The sequence below is a fragment of the Quercus robur genome, chromosome 5, assembly GCF_932294415.1.
Source record: "Quercus robur chromosome 5, dhQueRobu3.1, whole genome shotgun sequence".
In the NCBI taxonomy this organism is placed as follows: domain Eukaryota; kingdom Viridiplantae; phylum Streptophyta; class Magnoliopsida; order Fagales; family Fagaceae; genus Quercus; species Quercus robur.
This window is the reverse complement of record NC_065538.1, coordinates 79,026,676-79,047,074: the sequence shown is the minus strand read 5'-3', so window position 1 is coordinate 79,047,074 and position 20,399 is coordinate 79,026,676. Positions and strand designations below refer to the sequence as shown.

Genomic DNA, 20,399 nt, shown 5'->3' with positions numbered 1-20,399 from the left:
AGACAGGACTAAAAGAGGAGTAAGGACAAGCCATGATACCAAAGGATAATTTCCTCGTTGGAGTTCATGAACGACAATTACTTCCTTTGCGGCCCAAACGTTTTTATACTTCAGGGCACAACATACGCACATATCTGTTCAAAGAAACATATAAATGTAGGTACTGTGTGCAATAAGGTGTGTGAATTAACCATTACTCTATACTTTTAATTCTCTGGAGAGGGAAGATCTACTCTTTTTCTTTTTTCTTTTTTCTTTTTTTAGAGAGAAATATTTTCCATTTTTATCGTTGGTGGAAAATAAAGTGAAAAACAAGTCGTGAGGCAAATAATTTGAAATCCAATTTACAAAGTTAAAAGACAAGTAATTTTTTTTTAAAAAAAAATGCATATGCGTTTGAAATTAATATATAGCAGCAGTTAGGATCGGTGACGGTGACAGCTAAAACATTATTGTGATAATTTGATTTTAGGAGAATTGAACTTCTGGCATTGGGCTACTGACTCATGATTCTATTGAGCGAGTGTCTGCTTTGCGAAGCTTCAAGGAGAGACCAAAACAATCAGTTGATGAAGGCCAAAAATATTAGATTGCTATTGGGAGTTGGGACTAAAGCTTGCTGAGACATTGCAAAACAGATCTCTTATCATGGAGGGTACTCGTAAAAGCACTTACAAGCAGTATGTTGTACCACTCGTTTCCTAGCTTGGAAACGGTCGAACCTAGGAGCCAAGACTTTTGCTCAATATGTCTTTTGTTTAGATTTAATACAAACTAGTCGCTAACCCGTGCGATGCACGGGATTGTTTTAAATTAAATCAAACGTTAACATGTTCAGATTTAATCATTTTTCAAATTTCAATTATTGAAAGCTAAATTGGCTCTAATATAAGATGAAACATGTAATATTATGAAATAATATATTGCTATAATCATAATGTGCTCTTACATTTGGTTTAATAAGTATTACAAAAGACCTAGTAAATAAATAAATATACAATTGTGCTTACATCTTCAAGTTTTATTCAATGTTTTTCAAGAATGTATTTCCTCCCTTTCTTAAGCTCTTCTCAACTTCTTTAAGCTACTTAATTTTTCACTAAAAAAATTTTCTAAAATGGTTTACTAATATATACCTTAAAAGTATATTTTAGTAAAACCCAATTTGTAATATCCCTAACAATGTTTTTTGTTACACGTATCTCATCTCAAGTACTGCAGTACCTAACATTAAAAAAAAAAAAATGAAAGTACCGCAACACCTAACATTTGACAGCCTTTTTTTTTTTTTTTTTTTTTTTTAAACTAACGTTTTTTCACCTCCACTCATTCTTTGTTGCTTTTAGGTTTTATTTATTTTCTTAATCTTCATATTATCTCCTCCACATGTTCTCTTCCAATATGTACTTACATTTCAAAATTTACAAACCCACCATTCACTGTTTCTTGGACAAATTTCAGTTGTTTCTCCTTTGATTCAAGAGAATCAGTGCACTCTTTGACGGACTTTTCTACCAAATAAAGTTCCTTCTCCTTTGATTTTTGTTCCTTAAAGCATTCCACAATTGCTTTCTGAATTGATCTAAGCTCTTCTTGTTTTGATTTGAACTCCTTGTCACACTCTTTAATCAAATTCTGTCTAGAATTCAGTTGATTTCCTTTAAATTCAAGTTCCTCGTTGAGTTCTTCAATAGATCTTCGGATTGCATTATACTCCCTCTGTTTTAGCTCAAAATCTTCACAAAATTTTCTATACAATTCTTCGACTGAATCAAGTTGCTTCTCCTTAGACTGAACTTCTTTAGACTGCTCTATCAATTTCTTCTCTATCAAATCTAATATCTTCTTTTTTGACTTAATTTTATCTGAACTCTCTTTAATGCAACCATCAATAGACTCAAATTCATTCTCTTTCACTTTCAGTTCCATTGTCCGCTCTTTGATTAACTTCCCTATTTCATTCATAACTTGATAACCCAAAGCAGAACTCAAAAACCAATAGAGAGAAGCGGTAACCAACAGAGAAAGATCTGATAGAAAAAACGAAGAAGACCGAGAGTAGAGGAACACGCAGAGACCACAATGAAAAAATTGTATTGCAAAGCTCACAAGAAACAAAGTAGAAGAAGAGAAGAGACCATGACACAAAAAGAGAAGCATCAGATTGGCAGATTTGGGATAATTCTAAGGAAGTATTTCTGGCTTCTGAAGTTGTCGAAGAGTTAAGAATTTATGAAAGAGCATAAGAGACGTTGGACAGAAAAAAGTCGGGTTCGCGCAAGGGAAAGGCAGAGCATCGGGTTTTAGAAAACTTTTATTACGTTTTTTTTTTTTTTTTTTTTTTTATTATGTTTTTTTAAAAATATTATGCTGATGTGGAAATTTGTGGGAGCTCCAAAATCTTCGGTTTTATATGTATATATAGATAAGAGAACTAATAAACAAGAACACTCAAAAATAAATGTTGTTCACTAATATTAACATCATCACAAAAGAACATAAAAACACAATTTCCTCCATAATAACAACATGGTAATCACCATGTAAATTTATTAAAATTTATGGACAAAGATGCTTACGTAGTACTATGACTATGTTTCATTTTCCTTTGTTTTCTCAGCAACCAAACACGTACTGCTATTCATAATTCAATATAAAGGATAGATCAGCCTAACAAAAATTACAAGATTCTCATAACCTAATTCAATTAAAAATTTTCAACAGCAACATTCTAAATCCACAGTTCAAAATTCTCCAAAGTCTAAAATCTATAAAATTGCAATTTTCTTGCACCCTAACATAATAATGTTAATCATAATAATTAATAAAGTTAATAACAAATCACTAAATCATCCTTGACCATATCAAAATTTGAATAATGAATTAGGGTCTAGGACCAACAAACTCAAGATGAAGGTCTTCAAAGATTCAAACGCGTAGTAATTAAATCTCTGTATATGTGCCAATTCAATCTAATTCCGATGTGGATGCAAATATATTTAAATTCTAAGAATTAGTTAGTACAAGAATAGAAGTAGGGTAAGTTTATACAAGAGCTATTGTTCCTAACCTGCCACATTTGTACGAAGATGAAACACTTGTTGAATATCATGATCGGGTTAATCTCTTCACTAGCTAGAAGCACTTGTTGAAGATAGATCAGATGTGACAAATCCCGTTCCAGTTCCAGTGCCAATTGTTGAAGATTGATCAAATATGATTAATCTACCAACAGAAAATGGAGGTGCTGATGGCTTAGGAAGATTTATTGATTTGCTTGCAAGCATGAGATTGACCCTTGACATTGTAGGTCTATCATTTGGATCTTCTTGGACACATAACAACGCAATATGGATCAATCTCAGAGCCTCACTTATTGGACAAATATCAACTATGGTCTGATCTATCAATTCCACTCCTTTGCCTTCATTCCATAGTTGCCATACCTATCATGGTTTTTTTATTTTATTTTAGTGCATAATCATTAACGAATACTTAATTTAAGTTCAAGATACAAATAAGAGAGACGTACATATGACAAAAAGCTTTGTGTACGGTCTGGATGATTGAAGCCACTATTCTTTTTTCCACTTACAATTTCTAGCATTAGAATTCCAAAACTATAAACATCGGACTTCATTGAAAATAGCCCTTCCATTGCATACTCTGGAGCCATATATCCACTATTGGGAAAAAAAAAAAAAAAATCATAATACAGTACAATTTCTTTAACAATAAAAGAGAATGGACGCAGAGTTATCCTTAGTGTAATGTAGTATCATTAATAGAAAAAGTTACATTGACATAACCATAACTAATGGAAAGTGAGCTTACGAACTTGCAATTCCTTGTTCTTAGAGTTCTCCCCGTTTTATTTTTAAATAACCATTGAGTTTGCAAAATTTTCAGCTTGATTTTATTGCTAATTTTTAATGTGTGCTACATTATTTGAAAAACAAGGAGGCGCAATTAGATTACACCAGAACTCTCCCTAAATATGCATGCAAGGGGACCAAACTTAAGTTTTATCATGTCTTGAAAATTTTTTTCTTTGGAAAGCAGTATCAATGATTTAAGAAATGAAAATGTGGATGCAGTACTGAAGAGATTACTTACTATGTACCCACGATTCTGATAGTGTTGGCTTCCATTTGATTACTCCCAAAAATCCTAGCAGTGCCAAAATCTGATATCTTAGGATTCATCTCATCATCCAACAATACATTACTTGCTTTCATATCCCTGTGGATGATTTTGAGCCGAGAGTCCTCATGTAGGTATTGAAGGCCCTTGGCAATCCCATTGACAATGTTTTTGCGTTTAGCCCAATCTAGATCCTTACATTTGTTTGGATCTACATTATAATATTAAGGATGTTGGTTATATATATAGGAAAGTTTTTCCATGAATTAATGGTGCTAAATGTTAGTGAGTGAATGTGAGTCTGTGTTTGTGTGAGAGATAGAAAGAGTATACCAAACAAGAAGGCATCAAGACTAGTGTTTGCCATGAATTCATAGACTAGAAGCTTTTCGTCTTCTTCTAAGCAACATCCCAAGAGCCTCACTAGATTCTTGTGCTGAAGTTTTGCAATTAAAATCACTTCGTTCTTAAACTCCTCAAGACCTTGTTTAGATTTCATTGAAAGCCTTTTAACTGCTATTTCCTTTCCATTAATCAACTTGCCCTAGAAGCAATTTAAACTTAATTAGTGAAAACTTATCACAGTATTGATAGACGACATAGGTTGCTACATGTTGTTCATTTAAAGTTCAATTCTCCTATACTCAAATGATCATAATACTCATTTAGTTGTCACTGATCCTGATTATTGCTATATAAATGCAAATGATCAAATAATTTCCAAAAAATGCATATAATAAAATAATTGATTTGTCTTTTACCTTGTAAACTGGGCCAAAACCACCTTCTCCAAGCTTATTCACATCAGAGAAATTGTTTGTGGCAGTCAATATGGTAGTTAAATCAAAGTAATGCATTTCTCCACTGTCGTCATCATCCCTTGCATGCATATTGTCCATTAAGTGCATTGAAAGTGACCTTGCCAAATTATTTCGAAGTGGAATTTCTTGGCCTGTTTCCCTATCTGAATAACAAATTATATATATATTTTTTAAATATTTAATTACTGTCTGGAAACAAATATTTAATAGAAATTATTAGGGAAAAAAAAAAAAAATCACTTTCAATAGATTGGCTAAACTAAATTTACCTCGTTCTTGTTTCCTCCTGCCAGAGGATGAATAATACCAGAAACCGAAGAGAGCTGCAACTACTGCAATTGATGCAATTGATGATATAGTAATGACTATGATCTTTGTTGTCTTCTTTCCTCCACCTCCTGTTGCTCATCATATAATATAACCTAAGAATGCTTAAATGAACTTACGACCACAAATCATTGATATATCAATAAATGCAAGCACATATAAGCTGCCCAAACTATCACAGATAAGCCAAATCAAATCTATTAGCAACCATTTTAATCATTGTTATCATTTGGCTAAGACAATCAATTAACCGTTTAACGAAGTCTCTTAGTAGCCAATTGGGAATGGCACTTGATTCTCTTCTCCAGATGAATGGAAATATGCAAGTAGTGAAGTAAACATTCATGTTTGTAGTTTCAGTAGATGTTTTACCTATCTTCTTTATCCCAATTACTCTGTAAAAGTTCTATTATCCTTAGTGCTCTGTTTAGAAATTTTTTCCCCTTTAATCAGGTTCTTCTTAAATACAGTAATTTTTAAATTTACTGCAGCCTTTATCATTGGCATTTTTTTTTTTTAAATGATCATCTAACACTAGTACCGTAGTACGATACACCCTTTTGGCACACAGGACTGCTACACTTCACTGAATTGGACAATATATTGTTATTTCAACCAATATGGCAAGATATAAAAAATTTCATTCAAATGGTAATAAAATTGATTCATTTATTAAATTAGAACTTAAAAAAAAAAAAATCTGAGTAATATTTAAGAAAAATAACAGTACCCCCAGCCAAAAAAAAGAATACATCTCATTTTCTATTATTCCATGTAACATATTAAAATAATATTAGCTCAAAGCACAACACAAAACAAATAAATGAAAAAGAAGAGCAAAACTTAAATTAAAAATGAATTTTAAATAAGTGGCATTGCTACAGTGCCCTTCTAATGGAAGAATACGGTAGCACATGCCAATTTATTTTGACATTAAGACATTCAATAGAGGTGATTTTTTTTTTTTTTTAAATGTTTAATACGTTAAATGCTAAAAATTTATCATTTAGGCATTTAGCAAATCGCTTTATATCGCTTTAATGGTATACCAAATAATTCTTAATAAACCAAACTTTGCACAAAAGTCAAAGCTTTCCAAAATTTTCATCCACAAATCAAGCCAAGCCTTCAATTTGAAGTTTCAACCTCCCAGCCGAAACTCTCTTCCACTCCGTTCTTCAAAACAACCCAATTTTCACCCACAACGCCCAACAAACTCACCCCCTCTTCTTCGTTTGTGTCACTAGATTTTCCAGTGCAAAATGAATTTATTAATCTTAATCCCATAAAGTACTCTCTCATCTAACATAAAAATGATAGATCCACCCTTTATACGAGAAAACAGTGTTACGTCTGTTCTCTAAATACTTTCTAACTTTCCCATGATCTTGGGATTTTTTTTACTTGTCAAATCAAGTGATTGTCCCGAGTCCAATACGACCAAAAAAAAAAAATTCCAATATTTTGAGTCCTAAATCCAAATTGACCGATGTAAATGAACTACTTAATAAGCCCAAACTAGCAAAGATGTGCAGATCGGATTTCAAGGAAAATACCAAATCAACATTTCTTACCATTATCAGGCGAGGGCTGTGCTTGCGGCACCAATTGGGACGGCGGAGTTGCTGGCGGCGCCGGTTGCGGCTCAGTGAAAGAGTAGTTCTCATACCTCAGAGAGCAACTCGGGCCAGAGATACGCCATCCGATTTTGGATTCGCAACAGACTTGGGCTTCAACCACCAAGTCGCTTAAGCACTTTCCGCACGAACCAACATCAAGATCTCTAGTACACTGCACCAACCCATAGCTCGGCAAGGACCTATCGCCAATCTTCACTATCTGCTCATCAGTCTCGAACAACCTATCTTTTTCATTGACACGCCCTATCAGTTGTTCCAACAAACCACGTGCATAAAAATTAGGTTGCCCAGGTGAAGTAGTATTCTCCACATTATTCATGATCAACCATGGCTGAGTATCTGGCTTGCCGAAGAAATTAACATCGGCGTACCTTAACGTGCACTCATCGTACCATATGATGGCAGTCTTACTAGATGGACACCGATTTCTGATTTCTTGTGTCGCAGAGCTGACACGGCTTTTGCAGGTTTCATTAGAAACATCACCTCGGCACAGGTAGAGGCTGTAGATGCTAATATTAGAGCTTTCGTTGTAGAAGCTGTAGTTTTGGGAAGCTTTAGATGATAAAGTTTCAAAGAGGGCTGTGAGGCTGGAATTGCAACTGGCGTTGGCAGTTCCAGTTGATCCATAACAATCGTTGTGTCTGAGGGTGGGCTGTGAATTAATGGAGCTGGTAAGGGTTAAGAATGCAAATAATAGTAGCAGAAATACTCTGTAGTTGTGGAGGGAAAACATTTTACCTCTTAGGCTTCAACAGAAAATCTTTCATGAACAGATTCTTATGTTATGACTTAGGACTAATGTTTAATGTTTACAAAAACACATACCTTTTAAAATAAATAATTAGAAATTAGTTTATAAATTAAATTGAATTGATTTGTTTTGACTTGCTTAGGTAGACGGTAGATGAAATGTCATTGTGGTTGCTGTTTTTTAATCGGTGAATTGGAAAATGGAAAAGATAATCGTTGAATGCAATTCTCATTTACAAAATAATTGCGTAGAATAGAAAAGATAAATTATTATTTTAAAATAGACAAAAACTTTTAGACACTAATGTTCTTAGGCTTCAACTGAAATTTGACCGTGAACATATATGCATGTCTATGGCCGATGTTTAAAATATGAATTAAACATCTACCTTTATAATAATAAAAAAATTATTAAAAAAGGGTAAATTACAACAATCTATCATGAGGTTTTGGGTAATACCAAACACATCTAAAGGTTTTAAAAAATGACCAATTTGGTCCTTAAACACTAATGCCATTTGTGCACCGTGTATTAAACTATTCTATTTCATTTTTTAAAATACCATTTTCTTCTCTCTCTCTCTCTCTCTCACTACAAAACGCGGGGGTCTTGGGCCGCGTTTTTTAAGCTGTGGCTATAAAAAACGCGGCCCAAGATGGACTGAAGCCGCGTTTCATAAAAACGGGGCCATAGACGGGTTTCTTCTTTTTTAGCTAAAGTTTTGGTTTTGTTGAGTTTCTTGTGTTCTGTTTGTTTACTGGGGAAATAGAATGAATAGAAAGAAAATGATTTCTGGGGTTTATTTGGTTTTCGAAAGAATGAATTTCTTTGGTGCTGATCTATTTCTCTGGTTAGTATCTCTTGCCCTATCTTTTTCCTTTCCGCCGCTTCAATAGAATTAGACAAGTTTTTTTTTTTTTGGGTCAGGAATTCTTAGTAAAATTATCTCTCTTTGCTTTATTTTTCTTTGACCCATGGCCGAAAATTATTTTCTTTTGTTTGATTGTGTTTTGATTAATTTTTTGTTTGAGCATATGGACTCTTTTTCGTTGAAGGAGATGTTTTGTTTGTGTTCTTGTACTGTTTTCTTGTATTTTAGAACATGTTGTGGTTGATTAATTTTGAAATTTTCTGGGTTTTTGTTTGAATTTGAATTTGCTGGGTTTGTATTTTTGTTTTGAATTTCTTTATTTATTTAAAATTGAAATTTTAAAGTTTGAAAGTATTAATTTTAAAAATTTTAATTTTAATTTAAAAAAAAAACTTTTGATTACCGAAAATTAATTTTTGGTAATCAAAGTTTTTTTTTTTAAAAAAAAATTTAAGGGTATATAGCCGCGTTTTAAACGTGGCCTAAGGTTAAACCTTGGGCCGCGTTTAAAACGCAGCCCAAGTCCACAACCTTAGGCCGCGTTTAAAATGCGGCCCAAGACCACAACCTTAGGCCGCGTTTTAAACGCGGCTATAGGACCTGGTCTTGGGCCGCGGTTAAAAAGTGTGGCCATAGGACCGTGAGTCCTATAGTCACAGGTTTTAGGCCACACTAGAAAGCGTGGCCTAAAAAAACGCGGCTATAGGCTATAGCCACGTTTTTTTGACATATAGCCACGTTTTAAAAACGCGGCCATAGAACCTTTTTTTTGTAGTGTCTCTCTCTCTCTCTCTCTCTCTCTCTCTTCACACCAGAAAAATATCTCTCTCTCCCTCAAGCTTAAGATCAAAGCTATAAGGTTTTAGACTCAGCAAGGACAACAAACTCCACCACCATGGTTTTAGTACCGATTTACCTACAAGACCCATGCCATATGTCGTCGTTGAAAGCCAGGTGGCTGGGTCTGGATTTAGGAGGATGACAGTTGGGTGGGTCACAATCTAGGACAATGGTGGACGACTATTGCTTGATCATGATAAGTGGTGGGCGGCAATTGCAAGGTCACAATCAGGTGGAACTTGCCATCGTGGGTGTGAATTGATGTTTGGGCTTGAGGTGTGAATCATGTGATGGTGGATGTTTGGAACTATTTGGGTTTGAGGAGGATGAGTGGGTAGTGATGGGTGGTGCTATTGTAGATGGCAGTTGTTGGATCACTTGATGCTTGCTGTTGTGGGTCTGGGTTTTGTTTTGATTTTTTTTTTATTTTTTTTTTTATTTAGGTCTTTTAAGGTGTGATGTTTGGGGGATATTGGGCTTTTGCCCTTATTTTATAAAAAAATCTAGCACAATATCCTTGTTTTGAAACTATTTAGGTCCATATCCCTGTTTTAGTACTTGATTTTAAAAAAAATCGAGTTACAAGTGGAACTCGACATTAGCAATGTTGAGTTCTATGCATATTTTGCCACTTAATTTAAAAAAAAAAAATTTAAGTGAACTCAACTTTGTTAAAGTCAAGTTTCAATTAAAAATTTACATATAACTTGATTTTGAGAATATCGAGTTTTAAAAATAAGGACACAGACGTAAATAGTTTCAAAATAAGGACATATTACTGTTATTTTTGCAAAATAAGGGCAAAAGCCCAATATCCCCATGATGTTTGGTGGTTGATTGGTTGAGATGATATATATTTGATTGTGTAGTGTGATGCTAGATCTTATTGGGTTGATCTTGGTTTGATCATTTGATGTAGTGAGATTTTTGTTTTTAAATGTTTTTTAAATTTTTTTCCCAAATGAGACTGTGTATGGTTTTAGAAAATTGATACAATAGTTTAGTAAGATTCTTTTTGAATGGTTCTTAACTACATCTACATGGTTGTGTAAGTCCTTTGGATATACTGGTTTGAGCTTCAGAATGAGTGAGAGAAGGTTTATGTTTTGGGCAAGGAATAAAGTGAAAGAAATGGATAATATAAATGAAATAAAAAATTTGTTTAGAAGATTAAACAAACGGACATTTGTGTTTAAGGTTTTAAGGGAAATGCTAATGAGTGCCCTTAGGGCACTGGTTAAGAATCCAATTGAAGAAAGTTTTGACATTACTTTTATGATAAATGAAAAAAACTATCAAAATATTAATTAATTGCTTTTTTTCTTTTCCTATAAAGACTTTCTTTAACTGGATTCTTAACCAGTGCCCTAAGGGCACTCGTTAGCATGACCAATTTTTTAAAACCTTTGGATATGCTTGATGTTATCCCAAACCTCGGGTAAGTTGTTGTAATTTACCCCCCCCCCCCCCCCCAAAAAAAAAAAAAAACTATTTTATAAAGTGAAGATGTCATAAAACGTTATTGGATTTATTAGTCTTTTGGCATTTTCTTTTAGTTCTAGAAAATAATCTTTCCAATATAGAATTAATTCAGATTTAGCAACAAAAAAAAAAAATGTTAATACGGAGTATACGTAATACATGACACCTTTTCATGACTACAGAATTTGAAAAACTCAAAAGTTGCCCAGATTCGAATGAGGTATAGACTATAGAGATTAGTTTGGCGCCAACTGATGTTGAATTCTGTACCTCCAAGGATTGAAAAGTATCTAAATTTGACCGAGCATCCGTTTGGACGACTCTAACGAGAAATTATTGCCACTAGATGAAATACCTTCATAAGATTCAAACCGATTCTAAGTCTTAAAAAATTATTGGATAATTCGTGAGTACACTCCCAAATTGCCCAATCACAATCCCTAAGCTTGACCAATCCAACCCAAATTCTTCCCTTTTTTTATTTTTTATTTTGTTTTTTTAATTATTTATTTTTACTTCTCTTTTCATACATTTCTTCATACAACACAGCCACCATCTCCTCTTCATGATCATGATTTGATTTGATCGCCCACCTTTCCCATCACATTCTCATCCTCGGAAAGTACATGACTAGGATCGGTTGATTAAAGTTTTAGAAATTTGTTCCTCAATCTTCTTGTTACTCTTTTTTAGAGGGTGAGCATTTGCATCACTAAATTGGTGGCATAATTGTTTATGACTTATTCGTTTATAAGAAAGTCTTATGAATATTGCCAAATTTTGACCTTTCATTCGGCAGCCTCATTTTCTCAAGCTGGACTTTTGTTTATAAAATTTCTAAGCTTGAAGAGTAGTTAAACTGTTCATTTTCCAGAGTTTCACAGGGTTATGTGGTAGGAAAGCCTAATGAGCATTGCTTGCACCATGTTCATGTTGTCATGGGTTTACTCTAGGATTATTGTTTAGGCTGGTTTAGCCCTAATGTAAGATCAAATTCTGTATGATGCAAGGGCTTCCTTTCTAACGACATTATTGTTGCACTTCAATTGTTTGATAAAATTCTTATTTGAGAATTTGTTCAGTTGTAAGACAATTTATTTAGTAGGAAAAAAAAAAGGGGACAATTTGATTTGTGTGGAAGAGAAATAAATTATTGGTCTCTCTTATTAGTTAAAACTAGTATGTAGTCCCGTGCTACCGCACGGGAATGGATATATTATTAATCATGAGTTTATTCATGTTTAAAAGGCTCAGTTAAATCTAAATTCATATTATTAACCAGAAAATTTCATTCACAAAACTTAGCAGTATATATATTTTACACAGAAAGATGAACCTTGGTGACAATGTTTATCCAAAAGATCCATTCACGCTTGTAAGGTTGAATTTATTCAACCATCTAATTGGCTTTATTCCGTGCCAAATTTGCTTGTAATTCAGCATTTAGTAACCCTGTATTTAGGTGGGATTGTTGTAAGGGTAGTGAGTGAGATAGTGTGAAGATTGCTCAAGAGTGTGCAAGAAAACAGAGAGTCGCGGCTGGGACTCGCGACTGGACTCGCGGCTTCAACCCGCCAGAATCTGCACACGTGCCAAGCATGCTGGAAGATGAACAGTCATGCTAGCTGGAGCACTACAGGACAAAACAGGACAACTGGCCATACGGTTAACTCGCGACTGGAACTCGCGACTTAGTCAAGCCGCGAGGTCAAGCCGCGAGCCACCCCTATTTTGGAAAAAACCTGGCGTTTCGCATTCCACTCCTCTTCAGTATAAATACCCTTTTAACCCACGATTGAAAGAGAGCTTCCAGAGAGAATTTTGAGAGAGAAACCCTAAAGAAAAATCAGATTGTTTTACCCACAATCTCTACCTTAGAGTCTCATCAAAATCCCTTACTCTCTTCCTCTCCATTGTCAAATCCTTGAGAGGCCTTTATACCAAACCTGGTTCTCACCATTATCATCTCTGTGAGACAGTCGTTTGGAGTTCTGGGAAGCAGTTAGGAAGGAGCCAATATTCATTGGTTGATGCTACGGTGAAGTAGCGGAATCCGGAAAGCTAGAAAAGAAAAAGGTTCGGCGCAACCTCGTTGGAGCAAGAAGCTTGGAGGGCTTAGGTGCATTGGGTAGATTAGGCTTGGAGGGTCTATTGCTGTCCTTGTATCCCAACTGTATTTTCTAGTGGATTGATTACCGCTTGGAGGGCGGCGGAGAGGTTTTTCGCCGAGGTCTTCGGTTTCCTCTTCGATAACATATCTGGTGTTATCGCTGTGTTTGCATCTTCCTTCCTCTCTATCTCTGCCTTTACATTATCTGCTGTGGTTTATTTTGTTGTGGCTTAGATAGTTGTTTAATCAATACCATGTTATAGCATATGTTAAGTTTCCGCACACTATTGTTTAACATATTGCGTGTGTTGATTAAATTGGTTTTTGGGGGTCTAAACGTTCAAAAGTGTTTTTGTACACGTTTTTTAACTTTCAATTGGTATCAGAGCGGGTACACATCTGTTTGGTTTTATTACCATTGTGTGATCCTTGACTCCCTTTCTTTTTGAGATGGATAGGTCTCAATCCCTTAATGCACCTCCATATTTTGATGGAAGTAATTATGCATTTTGGAAGGTTCGTATGAGAGCCTTTTTATGCTCTATTGATGAATCCGTGTGGGATGCTGTTGAGATGGGTTGGACCAAACCTGAAGCAGTCAAATCCACATGGGATAAGGCAGCACTTACTGCATCTAATGCTAACAGTAAAGCACTAAATGCTATTTTCTGTGGTGTGTCTCCAGATGAATTTCACAGGATTTCTCACATTATTATTGCCAAAGATGCATGGGAGATTCTGGAAACAACTTATGAAGGCACGAAGAAGGTGAAAGATACCAAGTTACAAATGCTGACCACTCGGTTTGAGGAGCTCAAGATGAGTGAGGATGAGTCTTTCGACTCGTTCTATGGGAAGTTAAATGAAGTAGTTGTCAGCAAGTTTAACTTGGGGGAGAAGATGGAGGATTCTAAGATTGTAAGGAAGATCCTTCGATCATTGCCGGAAAGCTTCCGTGCCAAAGTAACAGCCATTGAAGAGAGCAAGGATCTTGACGACATCAAGGTGCAGGAGCTGGTTGGTTCTTTACAGACCTATGAAATGTCGCTGCCAAATCAACGGAAGGGTAAATCCATTGCTCTAAAGACCGTTAATGAGAAGGTGGAAGATCAAGACTCGTCAGGAGAAGATATGGTTGACAAGGATGTAGCCTATCTTGTTAAAAATTTCAAGAAGTTTTTGAAATTCAAAAACAATGGAAAATTTGATGATAAGAGAAATTTCCAAAATTCTGGAAGGGAGAAGAGGGATTTCAAGAGGAAAGATGGAAAAGAATCCCAATCCACACAAGGTGTTACTTGTTTTGAATGCAACGGGCATGGACACTTCAAGAGGGAATGTCCTAACTATTTGAAATCAAAAGGCAAGGTGTACGCCACGACTTTGAGTGATTCAGATTCGTCCGAATCAGAATCTGAGGAGAGCTGTGATGGAGAAGGGAACTACTCAGCTTTCATGACTATTGCTCATGTTGAGTCTTCGGATGAATTGAATTTGCTTGTTCAAGACCTTGGAGAACATAGTGAGGATGACTCACTAGGAATTGTTGAAGAATCAGAAGCTGAAGAAGAAGAAAGCACAGCTACTCTTCAAGAAAATTACAATTCATTGTTGGAGAAATCTGGCGAATACACAAGGGTGGCCAAGGCTGCAGTGAGAAAGATGAAGAAGGCTGAGGAGGACTACAAAAGTCTCCTAATCCGGTATAGGGAGGCCAAATGCGAGATTGAAACCCTTAATGGTGAGCTGTCCGAAGCCTACACTAAAGTGAGATTCCTTGAGAATGAGGTTGTTCAAGCAAATGCAAAAATAGAGAGGGTCACCACCAAGAAGCTTGATGATGTTATATCATCTCAAAAGAGCTTCTCAGACAAATCCGGACTGGGATATACCGGAGGAAGTAGCTCAACTGGAAATGTCACTAAAGAAGTGAAGTTTGTGAAGTCCAAAGATCCAGTTGTAGCTGACTCTACTAGTGTGAACCTCGAGGTGGAGGAGAAGAAGAATGTGGTGGACCAACGGATGCTGAATCATCATAATCAGTATGTGGGCAGGTCTGAGTCTCGTGCCAAGTCACGTCCTCGACCACAAAGAGGTCCTAGAGGAATGTATGTGTGCCATTACTGTGGACTTCAAGGGCACACTCGACCAAATTGCCAAAAGCTGAGAGCAAAGAACAGTGCTACTCCTCAAAGGTCAGGAGGACCAAGAGTTGATAGGAGAACGTGGGCAGGGGATCAACCTAGAGAGCAAAACGGAGATCCCGGAATGATGAACGTGATGAAGATGATTGGTGCATTCACCAACTGCTTGGAAAGCTTCTCACGAAGGTTTGAAAGTCCTAACTCCCGTACCCAATCCTCTAAGGAAATCACCCCAAACGCAAGTGTCGTGTGGGTGAAAAGGGGTACTCATGCATAAGCATTACAACATGTTCATGCATTAATACTTCCTATGCTTTGTGACTATGTTTGTTTGGTATGCTTGTTGTTTTTGATTTTGGTTGTTTGTTTGTGAATATCTCTTAATTGTGTTTTATCATTCTTTTTGTTTCTTGAGTCAAAAATCCAGAAATCACATAAAGAATTTGAAAATCTAAACATTTGATTGACTTTGTTGAGTTTTTGTCTTAAAACTCGTTTTGCCTTGTACCTTTGTGCTAATGGCTTTGTGCATTGTCGAGCATTGCTTGTTTTCATGCACTCATATCACTTTGGGAAAAATCTTGAAATCTATGTGATTGTTGTAAATAGATCTTCAAACTTGTCATGAATGATTAGTGAATGGTTATGTTGATCTTGAAACATGCATAGACTTGTGTCTATATCTCTTCCCACTTTTTATTTTTTTTTGCTAAAAAGAGCTCACTAAATGTAAATCTCCAAATGAAAAGAGATATTGAGCTGCAAAAGCCTGTCGCACATTCTAGTATTTGACTAGGAAAAAGGGTAAGCGACTTTATATTAAAAGTGAAACTTCTTTCAAAAAGGCCAAAGGCCTATTCTTCAAAGAAAAATGTTATTTATCCCTCTCACAATGAGAGATGATTGCCTCAAACGATCAAATGTTATGGCTGAAAGTGGAGTCAAATGAAAGACTCCTAGTTATGTTATCAAGTTGTGTGGGAAGTCATATATTCATATTTCTATAATTGAGATTGGTCACATGATCTAGTGCTAACTGTGTATGCCTTGGTTGAATTGATCATTGAAGCTTCACATTAGACAAAGGACTATTTCATTGTTGATATCCACACACAACACACAAGTTTATGTTTGATAAATGCCATATTCATTTGTGTGATTGTACTTGATAAAATGTGTTTTCACATACTCAATCTTTGTTAATTCAAGCACAAAAAGATTTTTGAGTGTTTTAGGTGTTTTTGGAAAGTGTTTTGCTGAAAAATCTGAAAATTTCAAAAATACAGTTTTGTCCTGTTTTGGCGGCTCAGTCGCGGGTGTGTCAAGTCGCGAGAATCAGTCGCATCTTCGCTGGTCAGTTTTGGCGACTTGTTCGCGAGTGGAAGGTCCAGTCGCGAGATTCACTCAGAGATTTTCGCGGCTCAGCTCGCGACTCACTCGCGGGTAGACCTTCCAGTCGCGAAAAACACTTAGAAAAATTTTTCAAAATTTTCCTCTTGAGTGCTTTGGCGGCTTGAACTGGCGACTGTGTGGCGACTTGAACCAGTCGCGAAAATCGCGTGTTTTGCAGAAACAGGAGCAGTTTTAAACCTCTTTCAGTTTTCCCTCGAACTTTTGTAACTGTTCATCCTTTCTTAAAACTGCTGTTTTCTCCCAAAACTCTTCGTGAATCCATTTTTCAAAACCTTTTGGTGCTTCATCTCTTCTCCAAATCATCAAGAAAAGGTATGGGTTTTTGCTTTCTAAATCTCAGTTTCTTTTTTCCTGCATATTTCTGTTACTGTTTGGACTGGTATTGTTTTCTTTATTCTTTTCTCTATGTGTAATGGGTATGGAGTATCCTGTTTTTGATATTGTTCTCACCCGTTTTCATGCTGAGCAGTCAATGTGTTTTTCATTGTTCTGAAATTTTGCTGATTATTGAATCTGAGAATCTTTTCTGAAATGGGTTTGGTGTCCATGTGACTTACTCATTACTCTTACATGAATATTGATGTGTGAATGATTGGTTTCTTCATGATTGCAATATTTTCCCCATGTTCATGTCTCTGATGGAGTGATTCATGTTATCTGTTCTAAATGTTCATATGCTGTTTCTTATTGCATATCCTGGTCATGTTAACGTGTCTCATTGTCAGTTGTGATGCCTTTCTTTGTCTTGGTGCACTTTCACCAAGTTTGATACACGTATTAGTTTGTGCGTCTTTGGTTGGAAGGATTGTTTGGGTCTGCACTATATTCAGTTTTTTTTTTGACATATTGTTTATACTGACTCTTGTTGACAATCTTTTGTGGGGTATTGTTGCTTGGTTCTTTTCTGTTGGCCTGTTTTCTTGCAGATGTCTCGTCGATCTTCTAGGGGTAAAGACATTGTTTCTGACGAACCAGCAACCCCAGTTGCTAAAAGGACTCGTCTTTCATCTCAAGCATCTCAAGATCCCAATGAGGATAGATTCAGAGTTCCCCTGAACTCACACGCCTACTCAAATGTGTTTGACAAGTCAACAACTATAGTGGAGCGGGTAGTAGAGTTCAACACCTTAGGGACTACTTTCATCCCTCGAATCTTTGAGAAACGAGACTGGGCAAACTTGTTCGGAAACTTTGATGATCCAATGGATGAGCTGGTCAAGGAATGCTTCTCCAATGCATCTGATCTTGGACCTATCCTCATTTTCTGGGTCAGAGGAACAGAGTTTAGTGTTACCCCAGACTCCATCGCAGATCTTCTCGGCATCACCAGACCTCAGAATGTGAACTTAACTCCCTATGATGAACGAAATCCAGAGGTTGGGGAAATTCTACAAATCCTAGGACACGATCATGAGGTGTCTAGTGCAGGAACTTCCATCAGCACCGCAAAGTTTGCACCTGAGTTGACCACACTGAAGTTGATCATGTTCACCAATCTCTACCCACTGTCCAACACTACATTCATCAATCTTGGGAGAGCTATATTTCTATGTGATCTCATTACCGGAGCCCCCATTGATATATGTGCTCACATCTACTACAACTTGAGGAAGACCGCTTGTCGATCTACAGCTCGAGGAATCATTCCATTTTGCAGTCTAGTCATGAAACTCATCCTTAGTGCTGGCATTACTCCTCCTGCAGATGGTAAAATGTTGACTCGTCAACGTCCCATTTCTTTGTTAACTCTTCAAGCGAGCAGAAGTCACTCCTCCAAATCACTAAGACATGCTCACATCTCTCCGGGTCCTTCATTTGCTCCTGACTCAGAGACACCTGCACATACCACATCTGCATCTCGTGATGTTCCTGAAGCTTCACCGGCTGGTATTCCGCAAGCACAAACTGCTTCTCCTACTGACAGAGTTGGCAGTGTTCTTGAGCATATTCAGAAACGGGTTGATGAGCTTGTGGCACTTCTCTATTCCACAAACAACCATGTCCAAATGCGCCTCGAGACTATGGAGACTCAGCTAGATGAGATTCAACGGAAGTTGGATGAGAGTCTTTAGCTATTCGTGACAAAAAGGGGGAGAGCATTCAGTAAGGGGGAGAACAAGTTCAAAGGGAAGTGTGCATAGTGATAGGGGGAGTACACACACACACATATTTTTGTCTTTCGTCTTATCTTCAAAACTTATGGTTATTTTGGTTTTGTTACACTGTGTTTTGGTGTATAACTGTTTCTAACTTTCCTCATATACTCTTGGATAAACTTTTATATATGTTTGATGATGTTATTCAGGTATTTGTTAGTTTGTACCCATATGCTTTTGTAAGCTTTGAGGGTTTATGTTTTATGCATAGTTTGTAGGCCTTGTGGTATGTACCATGCTTAAGTGCAGCCTTTATGCTATGTGAAATCAGTATTTTAAATCTAAATGTTCTGCATTGTGGTTTATGTACTGTCACTCTTGTGCCCTTGTAGGATTGTTCCTAGATGCATATGCCATGTGAGCTATGCATTGGTTGAGTGTTGAGCATACAAGTGTCTTGCCTTGTGCTTGTTAACTTGTATGTCTTTGTGTTCATTCCAAGTGTGAATGAACACTGTGATCACTACTTTGTGGTGTTCACTTGGTTGATCAAGCCATGGTTTGTTCATTAACTCCATCTTATGCTTGATCTCTTTTTGCCTGTTTCATATGCATTAATAATTTTCTGCTTACAATGATCATGGTGTATTGTTGTGTTTCAGGAGTTTATGTTCATATGATTCAAGTGCTTCACAGCTTCTAGAGTTAGGTGTGAGTGAGTTTTGATCAACTGTTCCCAACTCACATGTTAAGTCTAGAGTCTGTTTTAGGGTTTTGTCACGGAATAGCCAAAGGGGGAGATTGTAAGGTTGAATTTATTCAACCATCTAATTGGCTTTATTCCGTGCCAAATTTGCTTGTAATTCAGCATTTAGTAACCCTGTATTTAGGTGGGATTGTTGTAAGGGTAGTGAGTGAGATAGTGTGAAGATTGCTTAAGAGTGTGCAAGAAAACAGAGAGTCGCGGCTGGGACTCGCGACTGGACTCGCGGCTTCAACCCGCCAGAATCTGCACACGTGCCAAGCATGCTGGAAGATGAACAGTCATGCTAGCTGGAGCACTACAGGACAAAACAGGACAACTGGCCATACGGTTAACTCGCGACTGGAACTCGCGACTTAGTCAAGCCGCGAGGTCAAGCCGCGAGCCACCCCTGTTTTGGAAAAAACCTGACGTTTCGCATTCCACTCCTCTTCAGTATAAATACCCTTTTAACCCACGATTGAAAGAGAGCTTCCAGAGAGAATTTTGAGAGAAAAATCCTAAAGAAAAACCAGATTGTTTTACCCACAATCTCTACCTTAGAGTCTCATCAAAATCCCTCACTCTCTTCCTCTCCATTGTCAAATCCTTGAGAGGCCTTTATACCAAACCTGGTTCTCACCATTATCATCTCTGTGAGACAGTCGTTTGGAGTTCTGGGAAGCAGTTAGGAAGGAGCCAATATTCATTGGTTGATGCTACGGTGAAGTAGCGGAATCCGGAAAGCTAGAAAAGAAAAAGGTTCGGCGCAACCTCGTTGGAGCAAGAAGCTTGGAGGGCTTAGGTGCATTGGGTAGATTAGGCTTGGAGGGTCTATTGCTGTCCTTGTATCCCAACTGTATTTTCTAGTGGATTGATTACCGCTTGGAGGGCGGCGGAGAGGTTTTTCGCCGAGGTCTTCGGTTTCCTCTTCGATAACATATCTGGTGTTATCGCTGTGTTTGCATCTTCCTTCCTCTCTATCTCTGCCTTTACATTATCTGCTGTGGTTTATT

The 20,399-nt window shown here is 36.7% G+C and overlaps 1 protein-coding gene across 1 annotated transcript; it reads right to left on the bottom strand.

The window, feature by feature from the left end:
* Nucleotides 1–2,825: 2,825 nt before the first annotated feature.
* LOC126727260 (cysteine-rich receptor-like protein kinase 10) lies at nucleotides 2,826–7,713 on the bottom strand. The gene is made up of 7 exons (XM_050432845.1): nucleotides 6,866–7,713; nucleotides 5,234–5,362; nucleotides 4,905–5,107; nucleotides 4,477–4,687; nucleotides 4,117–4,354; nucleotides 3,533–3,683; nucleotides 2,826–3,446 (listed from the first exon to the last, which is right to left on the bottom strand). Exons 1-7 carry the CDS (start codon nucleotides 7,665–7,667, stop codon nucleotides 3,132–3,134), a joined length of 2,049 nt encoding a protein of 682 aa, XP_050288802.1. The 5' UTR covers nucleotides 7,668–7,713; the 3' UTR covers nucleotides 2,826–3,131.
* Between the last annotated feature and the right edge of the window lie 12,686 nt (nucleotides 7,714–20,399).

What these genes read in the sequence shown, in the direction of transcription:
- LOC126727260 (XM_050432845.1), bottom strand. Translation starts at nt 7,667, where the DNA reads ATGTTTTCCCTCCACAACTACAGAGTATTTCTGCTACTATTATTTGCA. An exon ending in TCTTGATGCCTTCTTGTTTG is followed by an intron (nt 4,355 to 4,476) that starts GTATACTCTTTC and finishes ATTATAATGTAG; the next exon opens with ATCCAAACAAATGTAAGGAT. An exon ending in ATCAGAATCGTGGGTACATA is followed by an intron (nt 3,684 to 4,116) that starts GTAAGTAATCTC and finishes TTTTCCCAATAG; the next exon opens with TGGATATATGGCTCCAGAGT.